At 39.3% G+C, this 20,668-nt stretch overlaps 1 protein-coding gene across 7 annotated transcripts in view; it reads left to right on the plus strand.

The window, feature by feature from the left end:
• Positions 1–7,605, plus strand: part of GK (glycerol kinase) — a 39,339-nt gene extending 31,734 nt beyond the window's left edge. For 2 of the 7 annotated variants that reach the window (XM_071750301.1, XM_071750310.1), the window contains 4 exons: positions 406–486; positions 2,022–2,108; positions 3,956–4,050; positions 5,135–7,605. In XM_071750301.1, the coding sequence (XP_071606402.1) occupies positions 406–486; positions 2,022–2,108; positions 3,956–4,050; positions 5,135–5,230 (359 nt within the window). In that variant the 3' untranslated portion in view covers positions 5,231–7,605. The remainder of the gene's footprint in view (positions 1–405; positions 487–2,021; positions 2,109–3,955; positions 4,051–5,134) is intronic. The other 5 variants (XM_071750318.1, XM_071750327.1, XM_071750357.1 and 2 more) reach the window with 3 other exon arrangements.
• Positions 7,606–20,668: the final 13,063 nt, after the last annotated feature.

Below are 20,668 nucleotides of genomic sequence, written 5' to 3' on the forward strand. Positions count from 1 at the left end.
AATTGATCCATGTGCAATTGTTTCTTAATTTTGGCACAGAATTTTGTCTCACCATTTTGATTATAATCACTGCTGTAATCCCTACTTCAAGACAGTATTTCCAATTCTGAAGGGCTTCTACTTGAAATAACAGTTGCTTCATGTTGTCCTGCTTAGAAATCTTATTGATCAACATGCAGAAAATAGGGTTTTAGGGTTTATTTCTCCATACTTTGCATAAGTGTGGGGGTTTGGGTTATTTTGACCTTTTTTGATTCAAAACGTTTTATAATACTTATTTTGTGCATACAAACTATACTATGCAAAAGAAATGAAAATTAGCATTGTAGTGTTTTCTTCTTAATACTTCTGGTTGTATTCATACACGTTGAAAGGCCTTTCTGTTTGCTGATTTCTCAATTTCAGAGAGTGAATATCGCTTTGCCAGATGGAAGAAAGCTGTGATGAAATCTATGGGCTGGGAGACAACTGAAGCTCCTTCAAATGGTAAATCAGAAATTAATGCAGGTCAGATATTGTTACCTAGTCATTAACCTAGGTAGTTAATCTTAAGTTTGGTGACCTCTCTGTTCATGCCATCTCCATCACTGGCCTAGTCCAGTGATTTTAAAATTACTGTTTACAACCACTGTGGAAACAAAGCTGTAAAATAGATAGTTCTGTCTTCCTCTTGAAAAGAGAGCACAAGCAGTACCTTGTAGACTCTAAAAAAAGAGAACATAAAAGCAAGAGTAACTGCGGGTTTTGCAGAATGCCATTGAAAAGAAACAGAAGAATCTTACCTAGGAGACACACAGTGCAGGGATTTCATAAACTTTCTTATACTATAACCTCGGGTTCCAAATGAGAAAAGTTTCATCCTGTGATTTTTCTTCCTATGTCTTGCCTTTATTATTTTCTGTGAAAGAGGGAGGGATTGATAACCACATCAAAATTGGTTTGTCTCCAAGGACTAAGAGCAAGCAGTTATAATGTGAAGAATTGTTTACACCTATGTTCCAAGACAGAGAATGTACAAACACTTTAGAGAGCCTGAACAAGAACTTTATCTTGAAGTAAAGGGCTTTTTCATCTGTCAGGTTTGAATTGAATAAAACCTGCAGTCTTGTAGGATCTGTAATTTGAATGTGTATTTCCGCACTATTTCAGCAAAAGTTTTTAGTCCTGAATCATCCTACAACACATCATTTGTGGGCCTTACCTTCATTTCATTTAATTTCATTTTCCCTTTGTTGGAAAAACTCTTAGAATGAAAATTATTATGTAAAGAATCATCAGAATATAAACTCCCTCAAGAATCTGCAGTTGCAGTCCTCAGGCTGCATACGGTCTCTTACTTTCTTCTTGAAAGCTAAAAGTTTCCTTTTGTCATCCTATATATTAGTTTAAGTATCTTATTTAACACCATGGTTATACAAACAATTCTCTCAAGGCTGTTTGGAAGGGAAATAGATGACAGGTTGAGTAACAAGATTCACTTCAAGTATTGTCCATTATGATTTAGTAGCCTTGCATCTAAACTCTTCGTTATGTATCCTAAAATCCCAAGTGCTTGATGCATGTCTTAAATAAAATTATTTCCTTTTGAAGGATAGAAAGTTATGCTTTGCAGAAAATAAAACTTGATCTTATTCTTAAGATCATGTGAAAAGAGATATATTTATCAAAACTTACCCTCAGTGATTATCTGGCTTAACACCGAGGAGGGAAATGTTATTTTCCATAGTACTTGCTTTGAAATTTTGTCTTATGCCTGCTGAGAGTATTTAAGATTGAAGAATATAAATTGCCTCAACCTAGATAGTCCTACCAGTAAAATCAGAACACAAAATCTTATATTGAGAGCCTGTTTTGAATTACTGTGCGGGTTATGCATGATCTTTTTTTTCGTTTTCTGCAAATGGCACTACAGTTGTTACTTTTTGTTGTTTACGTGATTTTTAACACATATATTGCAATTTATGTATATATTTCTCTTTTGATTTGCTTGACTGGAATCACCCTCCCCTGGATGACATCAGGTGGAACTAGTATCTTCTGTAGTCTGCCTTTGGGTTTTTTTATTATGAGTAGCATGATAATGTTAATCGGAGCAAAGTACATCTCAGGTTAGTTATTACTTGAACTAGATCACTGTAACAGCTTTCTACACTAGTTTTAAGTGTTGGCTTTTTTTGTCTTCCATCTGTTTATTTTTAGCAAAAGTGACTGATGCTTTTTGTTGTTCATGCACACGAGTGTTTGAGGGTGTGAATCAGACCCATGTTACCCAAGAGAACCAAGTGAATGCCTTCTTGAATTCATCCTCATGTGCCATAAAATTCATATTTGTTAGGTGCACATGAAACCTTGAACTGTCTCCCTTTGTCTACCTACTCAGACTGTACACAGTTTATAAAAGAAAGTATATAGGTTGAAGCAGCATAGCAGAATTTTGCATTGCCTGCATTACACTGTGCATTGCAGTTAGAATAAGGTTCTACCCTTTATGCTTTTTTTCTTCTCAAAAGATTTCAGATTATTTTGAGGATCTCATTTAGTAACATGAAGCCTTTTCTTCTGTCCCCAAAAGGCTTCATGCACTGTTTTCATTCTCCTGGTCCTCTTGGAACTATTGCATGGTTGCAAATCTTCATCCACTAAACCTAGAGAGTATTCTTTTTGTACTTTGCTCTTGATAGATAAGTGAATTCATTTTCTGTAAATAGAGGAGATGCTAAAAAAACCTATTTGCTAAACTGGGGAAAGGGACTGTGTGCATATGCAATGAAGATGCATCCTCAAACTATTAACATGTTTTATTTTGAAAGAAAGTTCTTAATATGGATTATGGTGTTAGTTATGTATAGCAGAAGTAAGACATTTCATTAAGATATTCTTATGGTAAGAAAAAGAATGTTATGTACTGATGTTATTTCTTCTTTATTGTTGTGTTTCCTAATTTCATTCCAAAGAAAGTATTTTACAATATAGCCAGTGTAGCTATTTAGTAAACTTTCTGGAGTGGTTGTTAAGTATTCTATCTTTGTTTTGGTGTTAGAGGTGGGGGGGAGGGTGCTAATTATACAGAGTGGAGGACTCTAGCATGCTTCTGTGATTATATGTTTGTATTTTGTTTCTACTCATTCAACCTGAATTAACTATTAAATTTTAATTTTCCTTGCATGGAAGAGACTGAGCTTATAGGAGAACTATAATCAATCTAAACTAATGCTAGGCAAAAATCAAACTGAATGAATGGATTGTCGTTGATTTACTAACTCTGGAATGTACCTGTGAATGACAACAATCTTGATTATGAAGGATAACATAAAAACAACTGTGAATAATTGGGTAAATTTTTAACAAGCTGAACTAAGCAACTTCCAGGTCCGGTTCTTCACCACATGGGGGATACCTAAAATAATATGAAGATCAATGTCCAGTGGGCAGATAAGCAACTTAAATTCTGGGTTTATTGCATCTTAAAAGCAACTAATCAGTGACCTGCATATAAATAGCTAAACTTGCACTGCTGAAACTCATAAAATAGAATCTTTTTTTTCTCCTTGCCATAATCTTCTCAGTGCCTTTCTGACCCACAAGTGAAAACGGAATTCATCTCAACTTACTCCAGCCTTCAGAACCCATTTTTTCTGTATATTGGTATAATATTTACATTAAGCTTGGGGAGAGGAGATTTGCAAGAAATTTCCAGCTCTTACTTGTTTTTAAAATTATGATATGTAAAATTGAGTAGTGTCAGTGATGGTATGTACAGGTTGTTTTTTCTCAGCTATGTGTTAGGGTAGAACGTGATATATAGAATTTGTGTTGCTGAGTGGAATAAAGCTGCCTCCCATTAGGCATTTACTCTGGTAAATATCCTTTTGTTTTTAAAAGCCTGAACTATCTGACCAGGTTTTCCTTCTAACTTTAGTATAGGAACTCCATTAATTACTTTGTTACATTTTAGTGAAATACAGGAACCCCAAAGCAGTCATCAGTATCATAGGTTTGGGGATTGAATCTGCTGAGGTTTCAATTCATCCTTCGTGTGCTGAAACAGCAGTAAGTCTTGGCAGGGCAACAGTGCTGTTGTTGAACATGTAGGGCAGGGGTATGATTTTTACAACTACTGAAATGCAAAGGAATAATCTGCTGTGGCAGAACAGAGACCTCTAATGTGGCAAAATCCCTTTTACAGAACTGCTCAACTAACTGCCTTTTCATGCAGCATCTGATGACAGAATGTGAAGAGTGAGACTATATTTCATTATATCATTTCACAGTCTCATCATAATTAGGTCAGGTGTTTGTACCTTCTTTTATGATCTTTATTCTTCTCTCTCCCAGGGGAGTCGGTGCCAGTATTTAGTTTATTTCACTAGTAAAGCAAGTTGTATATAGTGACTTATGCTTATAGACTTCTAGACTCCTCATGCTATGGTTCTGCTATGTTTTTCACACTAGTTTTGGAAGTTGGCATCTGAGAGGTTTCAACATACTCTATAGCTGTACCTTTTTGGGGGATGGTAGCTAACTAAAAGTGGTGCTATATTTTGTAAGATTCAAAATTAAGGAAATGTCTTTGCATGCTTCAGTTGGTACCTCCCAAGTGAGGTACAAGTGAGATTTGACTATATGTGGGATCTTGTGTGACATTTAGGGTGTGAAGTTCTTTGTTCTCACAGAAGAAAGTGTACGTGCAGATAGTATTACAATATTCTTCCTGCTCAAATACCCTTTGGGTGGGGTTCAGATTCTGCTTTTCCTTTTTAGCTTCTTGTGTTGTGATAGATGCTGCCAAATTGACTCCTGTTTTACAGATAGTAATCACTGTGAATTTCTACACATTGGTTGCAATGATGTTTCACAAATTTCTGAAAACTGATCTCATATTCAGAAAAAAATAAACTAAGTGTACTCTACAATTCTTCTACTTGTTAAAAATTTACCCATCTTTACAGTATGGCCTCTTCTATCCTACTATATACACGTCCTATTCACTAAAATTCTGGTTTTACTGGTGTCACAAGATACCTCTAACTTATAGTTTAATGGAAAACAAAAGGTGGTTGTACTTAGTTTCCCCTATAGCTCAGCTGTATTATATAAATTCCATGTTACTAATACACATTGTTTCTCATTTAAGGTGCTGGTAAATGAGACTACTCAATGGACTCTGGATGCAGCTGATTTTTTGTTTTGTTTTGGTTTATTGTCTAAAGAGATTCTTCCACCAACGTGATTATACTGCTTGTGTGTCTTAATCCATTCATGAATCTGTTGCCAGTCCCTGAGTAACCTCCCAAAGGTACACTGAAACTTAAGGCTTCAGTCTTTCACCACTCTTCTGCCTTCCCCATCTGCTCTAACTGCAATTGAGGCCTTTGTGTGGACTATCATCTCACAACATCCTCTGAAATTTTGCTGGCCCTAGCTTTGTTTGAGAAAGTTGCTATAATAAAACCCCACAACTTCTGAGGTAATGTCAGGTGTTTAGCTATCCTTTTCAGGGCTTTGGTACTTTATACAACGCATTACAGGAAGTTAATGATGCACTACAGAACTTCATAAACATCTTCAAATTCTCCCAGCTGCTGTGAATTACCTATCATATGTCTGTGGTTGCAAAAAATATTTTATGCTAGCTACTGCTGGTCTGAAATGCCTTCAGTGGTACAAACCTTTTAAACACTAGCTACCTTTTAAACACTAGCTCAAAATGTATTCTCAGTAGCACACATTGCCTCTGGTTAGGCAATGAAAAGGTTGCTCATACAGCTCACAGAGGGCATTGAAATGATCAATCACAAAGTTAAAAAGTTTGGTTTGGCTTCTGGCATATGTAGTCAGTTTGTCCATTACAAGTATTTAAGACACTAAGTTGTGTAGTTATACCTTTAAAGAGATAGGAGTAAATAGATGTTTTGGTTAAGACCATGTATCATGTTGTTTTGTGTTTGGAAAGACAAATTTAATATAGCATGCTATTGCCAGGACAGCTTCTTGGTCCTCTGCAACTGGAAACTCTTTAAACTACTCTGTGCAATGCACTTTTCTTGACCAATCCCACATAGATTCTGTCATCCTGCTTAAGGATATTTTAGTGATTGTTAAGTGAAACTTTCAAAGTTAGAGATAACTTATTTTTCCTTAAGAGGGTCCATTCCCAAATTTAATACCACTGCTTGAGTTCTTGATCTCACTTAGTATAGCTCAGGGACCAAAATCTCCCTTTCAATTTCCATGTCCATATTTTTAACAGCAAATTGTCACAAAATATGCTGGTACAACCCAAACCCCTAGCTTGGAAGAGTAAGCACTTGGCACCTGAAGTGGGCCACTGGAATTTACAGACAATTTGTGACAACTGAGTTGCTTTCACTTTGAAAATTTTTGTCCTCCGTAAGTGCAGGAGTGAGAAAAATAACCTTATCTTCAGCTTTCCTGTTTGTAAACCAACAGCATGACAAGTGCCAGCCTTACTGGTTACATCAGAGAAAATATGTTCTTGTGTAGTGTCTTTAGATCAGTATAGAATGCTAGGAAGGTTACATGTGGGAACTACATGGAAAATTTCAAAGTGTTTAAATGCACTAGGAGTTAAAGGGAGCGGGTTTTTGTGTGCATTTGTTCTTGTGGATTTTTGTCTTCAAAAATTGTCTTTAACAAAGTTTGTTTTTCTTAGTTAAGCTATGATTAGATGCTTAGTTTTTTTAAAAAATGTTATATATGTGTGTGTCTAAAGCAACGGATTGCACAGAAGTTCAGGTCTGTACAATATATTTAATATCAAATGCATATCAATTGCCTTTTTATTGTCAAGTGCAATGACCTTTGAAAATGTGACTTTTAATTAAGAAGTTAGAGAAGGATCATTTTTCGTCCTGTGGTTGCATGTGTAAATTAAACAGACAGGGTTTTTGTGCACAGGTGAAAATATAACATCATCACTCAAATCCTGTATCTCCTATAAATACTTAAATGTCAAGTGTGACAACTAAAATTTATGAGTTTTCCAGTTTGTATTGCAGAGGTGAAAAAAGAGTGAAAAATTAACATGAACCTATAGAAAAATCTTTATACTCCTTACCTTTACTCGGAGCTGTTGCTGATTCCACCTTATCCCAAGCAACAGGAGTAGCAGCAGCTTTTGGAGCACATGGGAGGAGCACAGCACCCACCTCAAATACTGGACTTCTGGGTATGACTTCTTGCCAAAAACATGGAAGCACTGAACCTGGGAACGATGAATGCTGAAGTGTTGCCTTTGCCAGTGATGTGTATGACGGGAGGAGAGGGTAGCACATAATCTGTAGGAGAGGGATTTTTTTGCTGCTTTTCTGACTTATCTTTTACTGGGAAACACAATCCCTATTTTTCACTGAGTAAAAATCATTATTTTATTTACAATTGCCGTTGCAAATATTTTTTAAGAATTTCACACCACTGTTAACTTTCTACCAACATAGTTGAAATATATTGTTAACTGTGTGTTGTTCAAACTGTTGAAAGTTGGCTTTTTGAGAAGCTGTGATTTATTTTTTCTATAAATTACCAGATTTATAAATTCTTACTTGAGAAATGCATTAAATTGGTATTTAAAATACCATAAATAAATGGCTGTAAGCTGTCGGTTTATTCTTGCACATTATCTTTCAGATGGATTTGCATCAGTATTTTTTACTTAAACCATTAGTATACACTTATGCATATTAAACAAAGGAGCACCCTCTTTTAAGTGTCACAGACACAGGCTTTAATTTGTTCAAATGTACAGATCAAATACATGAAGTACTGCTTCTGATTTTCAAGGTTGTATTCAGTTTGAAGGACTGGAATAGAAATTGCATTTCCTGAAGTCCCACCATGCTCAGGAAACAGCAGGAAAACACAAGTAAAACAACAAAAAGAAGCACATTTATATTACAGCTTTGATCCAGAAGACTCAAACATCATTGTTCTGTGGGGCCATTAGGCCAGATGTATTCTGCACTTATACTATAGTCTGGTATTTGCTACAGCTTAAAAAGCCATTAAGAGTTGGGGGAGAAGATGTTGATGGAATAGAAAACATTTCTGGGGTCATATACCCCAGATTCTGTAGTTCTGTGCTTTTAAGAAAAAAATGTGGGGGGGTGTATATATGGTGGGTACATAAAGTGAGTGTGTCTGACAGAGTCTTGTTTGTTCTGCCTTTGTGTGGCTTCCAACTGTATTCTACACACCTGGTGCTGCACAATTATACTGAGAATATAGCCTTCATCCATGGGCTTTGCAGTGTCTCTAGTCCTCTACATCAAAATCAGTTGTTTGAGTCAGAAACTCACTACACACCCTCAAAAAAAAAAAAAAAAAAAAAAAAAAAAAAAAGAGAGAGAGAGAAAAAGCAGCGCATTTAAATATTGTGTCAGGTAAGATGCTATTTTATTACTCATTATCAGACTTCTCTCTTTGATATTGAGCTTAGAGTCATCCTTTCACATGACAAAATCATAGCCTTGCCCTGAGCTGCACTCCACAAGAGCATAATCAAATTTCACTATTCATCACACTGTAGTGTTATGAGATGAAAACTTTATTAATGTAATTAATACAAGAAATTCATGTGTAAAAAGAATTTTTGTTCAACAAAAGCTAATACATCTGGCTTATTATTTGACTTTTAGAAACCAGCTTCACATCATCATCCGAGACATCTTGCCATCATAAGAATTCCAGGTCTCTAGCTGTTGGAATGCTGTCCAATTAAGATCTGTAACACATGCCCAGGATTTTTGTTTGGTTTTTTTTTTTTTTTATTACAACTGTCTGACATGTATGGCATTAGTAGCCTTCAGTCCTGGAGACAAGGGCAGGCACATTTGTAGCAGCTCTTCAAAGCTCAGAAATGACAAAAGAATATTGCTGGAATGATTTCCTCATGGTGTCCAGAGAGACCTCGATAGGCTGGAGAAATGGGCTGGCGGGAACCTCATCAAGTTCAGCAAGGGGAAGTGCCCTGTCCTCCCCCTGGGAGTAACAACCCCGTGCACCAGGACATGCTGGAGTCAACCCACTGCAAAGTGGCTTTGCAGAAAAAGTCCTGTGGGTCCAGGTGGATGCAAGTTGAACATGAAGCAGCAATTGCTAGAAAGAAGGTCAACAGTACACTTGGCTGAATCTGACAGTGAATTGCCAGCAGGCCAAGGGAGATAATCCCTTCCCTCCAGTTTGCCCTGCTGAGACACATCTGGAAAGCTGAGTCCAGCTCTGCGACCACCAGTATGAGACAGGGACAGACCAGAGTGAGCTCCATGATACATGCCACAAGGATGGCTGAGGAATTCAAGCAACCTTGATATGGGAGAAGCTGAGCAGGTATAATCATCTGATGTAGAGAATATGGAGCCAGACCCTTATCTGTGTTGCCCAGATACAGGATGAGAGATAATGGGCACAAACTGAAATGTGTTTCATTCAATAAATTCCATTCAAACAAAAGAAACCGATACTTAATTATGAATCATAGAATCATAGAATCATAGAATCCTAGGGGTTGGAAGGGACCTTGAAAGATCATCTAGTCCAACCCCCCCTGCCAGAGCAGGGCCCCCTAGAGTACATCCCCTAGGAACGTGTCCAGGCGGGTTTTGAATGTCTCCAGTGAAGGAGACTCCACAACCCCCCTGGGCAGCCTGTTCCAGGGCTCTGTCACCCTTACAGTAAAAAAATTTTTTCTGATATTCAACTTGAACCTCCTATGCTCCAATTTACACCCATTACCCCTTGTCCTATCACTGGTCACCACTGAGAAAAGCCTAACTCCATCTCCCTGACACTCACCCCTTACATATTTGAAAACATTGATGAGGTCACCCCTCAGTCTCCTTTTCTCCAAACTAAAGAGACCCAGCTCCCTCAGCCTTTCCTCATAAGGGAGATGCTCCACTCCCTTAATCATCTCAGTAGCTCTGCGCTGGACTCTTTCAAGCACTTCCCTGTCCTTCTTGAACTGAGGGGCCCAGAACTGGACACAATACTCCAGGTGCGGCCTCACCAATGCAGAATAGAGGGGGAGGAGAACCTCTCTCGACCTACTAACCACACCCTTTCTAATGCACCCCAGGATGCCATTGGCCCTCTTGGCCACAAGGGCACATTGCTGGCTCATGGTCATCTTCTTGTCTACCAGGACCCCCAGGTCTCTTTCACCTACACTGCTCTCCAGCAGGTCAGCCCCCAACCTATACTGGGACATCGTGTTGTTCTTCCCCAAAAGGTAGTCATAGACAGAAGCAGGTTACTCAGAGACATCCTGGTGTCTCCATCCTTCAAAATACTCAAATCTCAGCAGGATGTAGCTCTGATCTCATGGCCTCTGGGGTTGGACCACCTGATCAAGAGCTGCCCTCTTGCCTCAGCTGAGCTGTGAGCCTGTAATAAGGTCAGTAACAGCTTAGTGCTCCAGCACAGTCTGAAGGCTTCAGCCAGCCAATAATAAAGGCCACGGACAAGGAAATGCTGGTTTATTTGGACAAAACCCAGTTCACTTTATATGTATCAGTTTTCACCCACTATTGTATTTCAGCATTATTCAGCCGGAGTTATTACTATGTTACCCGGTGTACATATTTGTTTTGAAATAGTCAGCCCTGTTATATGGGCTCATTATCTTACTTCTAATAGCTTTGAGAGATAGTATCTTAAGCAATTGCTAGTGGGAGTTTAAGCAGAATGACATTTTGCCAGATTCCTGATTGCTTTAGTCTGATAGTTCATTTTTCATAAGGAATTAAACCACCAGGTGCTCAATGCCCAAAAGGCGGGCATGGGATAACATGCTTCTGAAGAGACCCCAATTAAATTGCATCTAGGAAAAAATACCAATAGGGATTTTTTAAATTTTTGTGATGGGAAGACATCAGGTTGGGAGTTGCTTTTTTTTTTTGGTAGTGTTATTCCTTTAAATCTGTGGGCTGCTGCTGATCTGGGGGTTCCTTCTCTGACTATCCTTGAAAGTACAATTGCTTCAGTTGGAAGGATCTCCCGCAAGAAACTTGTCTTCATCATTAAGCAAAATATGAGCTAGAACCATAGAGATGTAGAACTGCTTTGGTTGGAAAAGACTTTTAAGTCCCACAGTAAACCTAAGTCTGCTACGTACACCACCAGACCATGTCCCTAAGCACCACATCTGCACACCTGTGAAATACCTCCAGGGGTGGTGACTCGACCACTTCCTTGGGCAGCCTTGTTCCAATGCTTAACAACCCTTTCAGAGAAGAAATTATTCCTGATATATAATCCAAGCTTCATCTAGAACAACACAAGGCCAGTTCTTCCTCTCTCATCACTTGTTATTAGGGAAAAGAGACCAAAAACCACCTTGATACAACCTCCTTTTGGATATCTATAAAGTGATAAGGTCTCCTCTCAGCCTCCTTTTCTCCAGGCTAAACAACCCCAGTACCCTCAGCCATTCCTCATGAGACTTGTACTCCAGACCCTTCACCAGCTTCACTGCCCTTCTCTGAACTCACTCCAGCACCTCAATGTCCTTCTTGTAGTGAGAGGCCCAGAACTCAACACAGGATTTGAGGTGCAGCCTCGCCAGTGCTGAGTACAGGACATGATCACTTCCCTTCTGCTGGCCACTCTATTTCTGATACAGACCAAGATGCCACTGACCTTCTTTGCTACCTGAGCACACTTCTGGCTCATATTCAGCCAGATGTCAACCATCACCCGCAGGTCCTTCCCCTAGGATTCAGTGTTACAAGTTTTCACCAAAAAGTCATGAATTTCCAGTACTGAGGTTACATGCAGACATAATCATCCGTACCCACATAGTAGCCATTAAAGTATAATTAGGTAATTTCTTTCTCTCTAAGGATGTTTAATCTTGGAAGCTGCCTAGGCTTTGGAATGAACTGATGTTCCATAGTGAAGAAAATAGATGTAAGTAGGATCCATGTCTCTTTTTAAATTTCTTTTATTTTGAAGTTAGAGGCTTTGAAGTGCACAGGCATGGATTCACATTATTTTGGCACTTGAAATTACCCTGAATTACCTTTGCACAGGCATCTCCAAGATACCTCTCTCTCTCTCTCTTTTCTCTGGTCCTCAAAAACCCCCCTCAAACTTGATATCCATTCATAAGTCTGCTAGCACTTGTTGGTTATTATTTTGGGTTTGCTTGCTTACTCCATCACTTTGAGTCTGGTGAAAAGAAACATTATACAGAGGGATTAGCTGAGTAAGAATTATGGTGAAGTGCACATATTGGGTATTTGTTGGGATTCAGGGGAGGGTCTTGTGGGGTTTTTCCAGGGATCTGGATTACAGCATGACAAGAACAGAGTACTGCTGGTAAACGGCACTCAAGAGTGAAAAAATTAATAAATTGATGCACTCTCTATTTGCATTTGTATGAATTCAAATACACCCTGTCGGCTTCTTCCCTTCAGCAAGTACAAGATTTTAAAGAATATGAGGAAGACATTAGCAATAATAGTTTTAATAAAAGCCCTCAGATGGGGGGTTTACTTTGCTTGGATATATGCACAGGTTAAGATGGATTGATTCCTCCAGTTCCCTTTGTGCCTAAGATTGATCTTTGTTCACATGCCATATGATGGGGATTTTGCAAAGGGCAAAAAAAAACAGATATGTCACCACTGTCATTTTCCTGCCAGAGCAGATGTGGAGGAAACCTGGTCCTAACTATAAAAATAAAACTCCTATTTGATCAGCCAAGTAACTAGGCTTTCTTAGCCCTATGCATGAGACTCTTACTATTTAAGCAAGACACGTTTTGTACTCAAAAGCCATTTGCACAGATGTGATTATGTTATTTAGTATGTCCATTATCAACATACATTTCTTCTGGTTCTTTGACATTTTCGTCATTTCCTAGTGCTGCCTAAGTTAGCATTAAGTTAATGCCACAAGTGAATTGAGTGAAAATGTAAATGGTTATGTAGTTTATGAACTACTGCATTATAAAACCCCTCTATGTCTCTGGCAAGTTCTGAAACTTTTGATTGATTGAATGTTTAAAGCATAAATTATTTTTCTTAACAAAGGTTGAGAAATTTTATGAGCTTTCTTAATCACATTTTGCCATGGCTGAAAAGCACTGGCTGTTTATAATTTAAAGACAAACACTTGTTGACCACATCAGTTTCCCAGTAATGCTAATTTCATTTATTACTAAAGATGCTCACTTGGCAGTATGACAAACATTCTTTATTCACAAAACCAGCCACAGGCAACAGATAAAGTCTTGTGCACCCTATAAGGATTCTTGTCAATTAAACCTGGATCATCTCTTTGGGCTTTAGCCCAATTTTTTGTGAGATTACAGTTTGTCCTTGTATAGCTACTTGTCTGATAGATACCAAAGGAGTTTCTAACCCTGTTGTCAGCAGATGGGCAGGGAGCCATCAAGGGCACTGGTCTCCTGTCGGTAACCTGGGGCTGAATCAGTGAGGTAACAACCTGGCATTCTGGACCCTACTCAGTCATCTTCGTTATTATTCTTCTCTTCATTCACTGGATGTTTTGCTGTGAGCACCCCAAATGTGTTAAAAACAACAAGCCATTTCTTAACACTTGTGCTAGATTATTGCAGTATGGTAAACATCACTTAGTTGTTTATTACTATGCTGTATTTCCTTTTTGAAAAAAAAAACCAGAGATAAAAACTGTCAGGTTCTCTAAATCCTGGTTAAATACTGGTGTAATCATCATGTGTATGGTGTCTATAGTTGAACACATATCTAAGCCTATCTCTTAATCAAAATCAAGACCAATAAGCCTCCTGGTCTTCATCCTGGGAGTGTTCCTGGAAGTGCCCTGAGAGCTTAGACCTGGCTGTGGGAGGAAAAATTGTTCTTCTATGCTATGTAGTAGCATGGCAAAGCACACACACACCAGTTCCAGTGCCTTCCACCAGCCATGAAGCAGTAAAAAGGGGTCTGGGACAACTGTGTGCTGCAAACCCCTTCCCAGTGGGCAGCTCAACACTGACCAACTCCCCACTGGACACTGCTATAGGCCTGACTCTGGTGGGACAATTGGGTGCCAAGCAGCAGGTAGAGTTTGTTCAGCACTCTGACCAGAAGTTCACAGGGCTCTGAGCTTTATCAGGAAACTGTGCATAAATTAGGGAGTTCAATTGTATGGGTCACATAATTGGTAACATGAAAAATTAACGGTGAGATAAAGGCAACTTAATCAACCATATTACAAACAACCTGTTTCAGGTCACAGTCGTGAACACCACTTTTTAAAACCGTGTTTTGATATTTCTTAATTGCGTTTGTTTAATGTAACTTTTGGAAAACGCTTTTGCAAATTTTATATTTACATTTATTTAACATCACTTTAACAGATGTTTTTGGATGTTTTCTCGATTACATTTATTTATTTGTATTGCACTGAATGCTCTCCACCTGGTGGCTGTCACATAGTTTTCTTGGCCAAGAGCTGGCAGAGTGGAAGAGTCTGGCAGACACTTGGATGTGTTCAATTGGTGGCATACAATTGTCCCTTTCTCAGGAAAAATATTATCCCCTGGGTGAGTCATTAAATCTAATGGTGTGGTGTTCTTGCTTGCCCTAAAAACCAAGCAGAAGATCTGAAGCAGCCATGTGGTTTCAGTGCCCTGGCAGAGATGACAGCTGGGCTCTGAGAAGCTGCTTTCCTCACCTCCCTCCATCTGGGTACCACACAGCTTTCCAGACCAGAGCCTTAAGTTTGCCTCTAATGTATGGTACGAGGCGGCACATTTGGGGGATTTCAAGGACTTTGAGAATTAATTTGGGGCCTTCAAAGACAGTGAGGCACCATGTTTGCAAAATGACTAAGTAATTCATCTTGGGTGACACCAGGAGCCTGGGATGTTTTCAGTCTCAAACAGGATCTGGACAGATACACGTACAGATATATTTATTAATCAAAAAGTGGGTCCGTATCCAGGATGGGAGCCAGAGGCAGCTCCCACTCAGCCCTTCACATCATGTCAGCTTTGGCCAGGGGACATTTTGAAATCTATCAAGGGATTCTTGACAAAAATAAAGCCAATTTAAAAATCCAAGAGGACTTGTCAAGTTTATCACATGGGTATCAAATTTGTCAAGTAAATTGCATAAACGAAGTTGACTTAATGCACTGTGAAGTTTTTAATTAAAATTTGTTTCAGTATGTAAAAGGAGTCCACCAAGTTTTGTAATTAAACCTTGGCAAAAGGATTTTGTTGCAAAATGTCAGTGCATAAATTGCATTAACTTCGCAGTGCTGTTCAACATGGCTTTCTCTGCTACTTTACTGATGGTGTAGAAAGGAGGATAAAAACACCATGCTGAAACCCCTCTGCCCAGGAGTGGATGTTAGTCACTTCGTACTCTTTCCTGTTTAATAGAATGCATTACCTTAACTTTCAGAGGGAGGTAAGTAATATTCCCAGTGGTGAAAACCAGCTGGGTGTCATTAACAGCTTGAAAGTGGAGGTGGTGCTTTCATCACTTCCACTCTCCCTCCCCTCCCTTCTCCTTCTGTGTTCTTTTCAGAGCTATAGCTTCTTTTTACCTTGTTCTGACTTAGCTGATCCCAAATTATAGCTTTCTGGCAAAATGAAGCTAGATTTTCTGAGTTTTCCTTCTATATTTTGTCAAGCACCTGGTTTCTTTACAAGCAGAGCAGGGAAAGGAAAGAAGAATCTCCCCTTTAACATGCTGAGTTTAACAATCCCTCTTTAATGCTTCCTATTTAATATACACTTCATACATGATTGGCATCACTTATTTCTAGGTAAAGAGCCTGACTTACTGCAGGTAGCTCTGTGTCAGAGGAATCTACCACCCAGCTCTCCCCAGGAAGTGCAGTGGGAAAGGGTGGGTGGGATGGGGCTGGGGATGGCCAAGCTCCAGCCAGGGCTCCAGCCTACCAAGGCACCCCGTGGGCTGCCATGAGCCAGATCCCATTCCTCCCCACAAGCAGCTTTTTTAATTCAATCTCAAGAACAGTCAAAACCTGCTCAACAAATCCAATTTGCTCTTGTTACCCCAATTCTGTTGCTCAGTCTTCCCAACCTGTGCTCCATTTGCAGGGGGATGGATGGGTAGAAATGGGTTTCTCATGGCCTAGCCTTTCTCCTTACTGCTTTTATGTGTTTGTTTTTTCACATGAAATAATAAGTGTCATGGTTTCTGAGATGAAGGGTGGGAAGAAAAGGGCTTTGACTTTTGCAGTAATTTGTTGCTGTGTCTCCAGGAAAGTCACATTGCCAAGCAAGGAGGGATTTCTTTGGGAAAAGTCTGATACAGGAGCGAAAGTGTCATTACTGATGCTACATCTAGAAAAGGCCATAAAAAGTTTGTCAGCCTACTTCTTTTTCTTCCCTTGTATAGTCAGAATCCATCTTTATCTGGATATTAGACCCAGTATTACACTGAAGATGAACTTTGTTGTTCTGTCATACTTCTTCATCCGATGGACTTGCTTTTCTCCTGATTACTGCTCATCCCTTTGGCAACAGGGACTCCTCTGCTCTTTATTCATGAGTTAGAAAGAGCCCTGGTTGCACTTCTAAGATAGTCAATAAATGAGTTAAAGGCTGTGGCATTTAATTATTTACAAATATATCCAAAATGGGTTTCAAGAATACAGCTGTTACTCTCTGGTGGCAAGTAAAGCTTTTCATCGGGGAATTATTCATCCCAGTGGGATAGGACTGGATGTTTTTCACTTCCACCATCCCCTCTATTGCTGTTGACCTTTCAGCTGCTGCTGAAAGCCATGATGTCTCATCACTTCCCAGGGAGGGTGTATTTACCAAATGGAGGTAGGTATATAGCCTAAGGGGCATGGGCAACATAAAAAGATTTATTCCCTTCTTCCAAGGGTGTACAGCTAATTTTCAGGACATCAGTTCTTTTCTTTTCCCCTTTCTCCCTCCCTAAGGATCACTTTTCTACCTAAAGGGATTGCCATTGTTAACTTTAATTATTTTAATACAAGTGTCACAGTATGTAAGAGTTCTGGATTAAATGTATTACTTGCAGATATGGTTAAATATAGACCTATTTTGAAGCTTCTCATTTTCACCTTTTCATTCTTTTCTCTTAAATGCAAGGAGAAGATAAAAATAATTCTCTTTTTCATAGCATGAAGTGTTCGCACTGGTAGACTTGGCAGCATTTTTATCTCCTATAATTGGACTTCAAAAGACATCTCTTAGAAGGTCTGTTTGGTCTACTAGAGCTCCCCTTTTCTTTATTTTTATGGCCTTTTATTTTTCTCTGGGATATAGAGTTTTGTGGCTATGCCAGTATTGGTCTATTTGAAGTTAGTTATTTTCCCATTACTTTCCTCTGTGAAGTGTTAAAAGAGAATCTCACACTATAGTGCTTCATAGTATGTCAAATAGGTGATTCTTAATTAATTAAATGGCATTTTCATCTTTTAAAGATTTAATCTGTAACATGATGAAAAGTTGCCAATTGTAGTCCAATAATTTTTTTCTAATTGGGAAAAGTGAATAAAGGTGTTTATTATTGGCATGAAAGAAGTTCACTCTAAAATTAAAATGTGAGTAGGTTCATGAATATGTAAAAGCCTTGTAATTATTGTGCTTTCAAGGCTGTACGGTGGGACCTGTATTCTTTATATTGTATCACAGTATATTGTATCACAGCCATGATCCATCAGCTCCAGATTAAGTTTTGAGTTACAGTGCTTATTTCTTTGCATGAACATTTTAGGTTCAAAATAACCTTCATTCTGTTTCTGATGTCCCTGATGGGGCTAATAGCCAGTGCTTTGGTGCTTATGTAAAACACCCCAAACCTCACAACTTAAATGCTGGTAAGAAACAATTTCTGACGAGGACATCGCTATTCCAAGCTATGATCAGTCATTTAAAATGAGCCACTTTATGTTCATATAGCTCTGACAGGATAAATAATATGCTGTGGGCTGTTGATTTGGTCTCTGAATGTCCCGGGGGTCTGATCAGGTCTTATTTGCACCTTAATAGCATTTCCAAACACTTAAACTTCAGCAGAATGAGCAGGAATGAGTGGAGAAGGCTTAAGGATGTGAGCACCTTTCTACCTCATTACTGGACAGGTATGTCTAAAGAAATGGTTTACTCCAGCACTATGAATTTGGATCAGGAGAAGAAAAGATGCTTTCCCTTAATTTTCTTCAGTTGAAGGAGCAGCTTGGCAGTTCCCAAGGGCATCTTTTTTATCCTTACCATAATTAAGTAACAGACCATTAAATGTGGGAATAAAAGTGGCAGCTCAAGGGAAGCTCTTGCTGGAAAAACCTGTGCTGTGGCTGCTGACACAGGACTCACTGTGTGGTTTGGTCTGCACAGGGGTAATGCCTGTGCTGCCAGGGATCTGGGAAGCTGCTGACCATGGCTGATTCTGGAGGCACTTCCCAACTCCTGGAAACATTTTCTCAGTCACCCTAGAGACTTCGTTAGGCTTGGAAGGGCTCTGTGGATGTCACTTGTATATGTGTGAGCCCTGTCTCACCATTTGCTTTAGGAACATTGGTGGTGCTGAGGGATGCTGGTAAGAGGACTATTACTGTGAAATCATGGAATCACACAATGTTGTTTGTTTGGGTTGGAAGAGACCTTAAAGATCATCTGTGACTGGCTGGCCACACTCAAAGAGTAGTGGTCAGTGGCTTGGTGTCCAAATGGAGGATGGTGACTTGTGAAGCTCCTCAAGGGCTGGTAACAGCACTGATGCTGTTCAACATCTTTGTTACAGTGGGATAGAGGGCACTTCCAGCAAGTTAGAAGACAACACCAAGCTGTGTGGAGGGAAGGGATGCCATCCAGAGGGGCCTTGGCAGGCTTGAAAGGTGGGACCATGCCAACCTCACGAAGTTCAATAAGGCCAATAGTGAGGTTCTGCTCATGAATCAGCCCAGTCCCAAGCACAAATACAGGTTGGGAGGAGAATGGATTGATAGCAGTTCTAAGGAGAAACACCAGTGGATGTTGGTTGATGAGAAGCTCAGCATGAGCTGGCAATGTGCACTTGCAGCCCAGAAAGCCAACTGCATCCTGGGCTGCATCAAAAGAAGTGTGGCCAGCAGGGTGAGGGAGGTGATTCTCCCCCTCTGCTCTGCTCTTGTGAGACGCCACCTGGAGCACTGTGTCCAGTTTTCATATCCCCAACAAAAGAAGGACATGGAGCTGTTGAAACAAGTCCAGAGGAGGCCACAAAAATGATCAGAGGGCTGAAGCACCTCTCCTATGAGGACAGGCTGCAAAAGTTGGGGTTGTTCAGCCTAGAGAAGAGAAGACTCTGGGGAGACATCAGAGTGGCCTTCCAGTACCTGAAGGGGCTACAGGAAATCTGGGGAGGGACTTTTTACAAGGACATGTAGTGATAGGACAAAGGGTAATGGTTTTAAGGTGGAAGAGGGTAGATTTAGGTTAGATATTAGGAAGAAAATAGGAAGAGCATGGTGATGCACTGGCACAGGTTGCCCAGGGAGGCTGTCGGTATCTCATATCTGGAAGTGTTCAAGGCCAGGTTGGATGGGGCCTTGAGCAACCTGGTTTAGTGGGAATGTCTCTGCCCATACAGGAGGGTTGGAACTATGTGATCTTTAAGGTCCCTTCCAACCAAAACCATTCTATGGCTCTGTGATGAGGCAGCAGCAATCAGTCCCTTTCTGCCTGACACAGACCTCTCACAGCAGCAGTGCACACATGATTTACCTTGTTCTTTCCCAAACACGAACCTCCAACATTTGTAAAAAGTTTGGCTCATTTGGGGCAATACTTTTATTATATTAGATTTTTTATTTTCTATTTATATTATATTTACATTTTTATATATTAAATTATGCTTATAATATATGCTTACATTTACTTGCACAGGGAAAATTTTCAATGCATCTTAGAGTATCTTCTATTTACACATTTGCTGTTGTGCTTAGTAAGAACAACAAGGAGCAGTGTGAATGCACAAACTATATGTCTAATGCCTAACTGTGCTTTTAGGTTTTTTAAAAAAGAAACCTATCACCTTGTGTAAGATAGGTCAGTTCTTTCCAGACAATCTGTAAGATCCTTTTCACCTCACACTGAAAAATAGCTCTTTCATTTCTGTGGAATGAAGCTGGAGTTTAAAGCAAATGTATCAATTTGCTGGCATCTGCTCCTGCATCTTAATTTTAACTGCGTACAGGACTTAGCTTGGTGTGAAATTGGTATGGATCTTTGATCGTGTTTCACATAAATCCAAAAATGAATACGCCAAGTGTGAAACATATCCCATGCTCTGAGAAGGTTTTTGTGTACCTAAGCTGAATTATATATAAAAATTAGAGCAGATATCACAATAAGTCTTAGTGAGTTGCAAACACACGGTACTTTGTATTTGCAACTAAAGAAAAGTGTTGGTGCACGTTGCCATTTGATGGGCCAAGAGCCTCATTAAAAAAAAAACAAAAAAACAATGAAGGAATAGTTTATCACTGTTTATTTTATAACTGAAAGTTGATTTAAGCTGAATAAATATCCTTAAATTGAAATATGTCTAACTGGTCTGTGTGGACAGCACTCTGGTCATTACTTTTGTGGTATTTCCTCCTGTGTTTTTCCCATCTTTTAGTTCTAATTTGAAGAAGATATTTTACTTTCCACTAAAGGTGAATTCCTTCT

This window comes from Heliangelus exortis, chromosome 1, assembly GCF_036169615.1.
Source record: "Heliangelus exortis chromosome 1, bHelExo1.hap1, whole genome shotgun sequence".
NCBI classification, from domain to species: Eukaryota; Metazoa; Chordata; class Aves; order Apodiformes; family Trochilidae; genus Heliangelus; species Heliangelus exortis.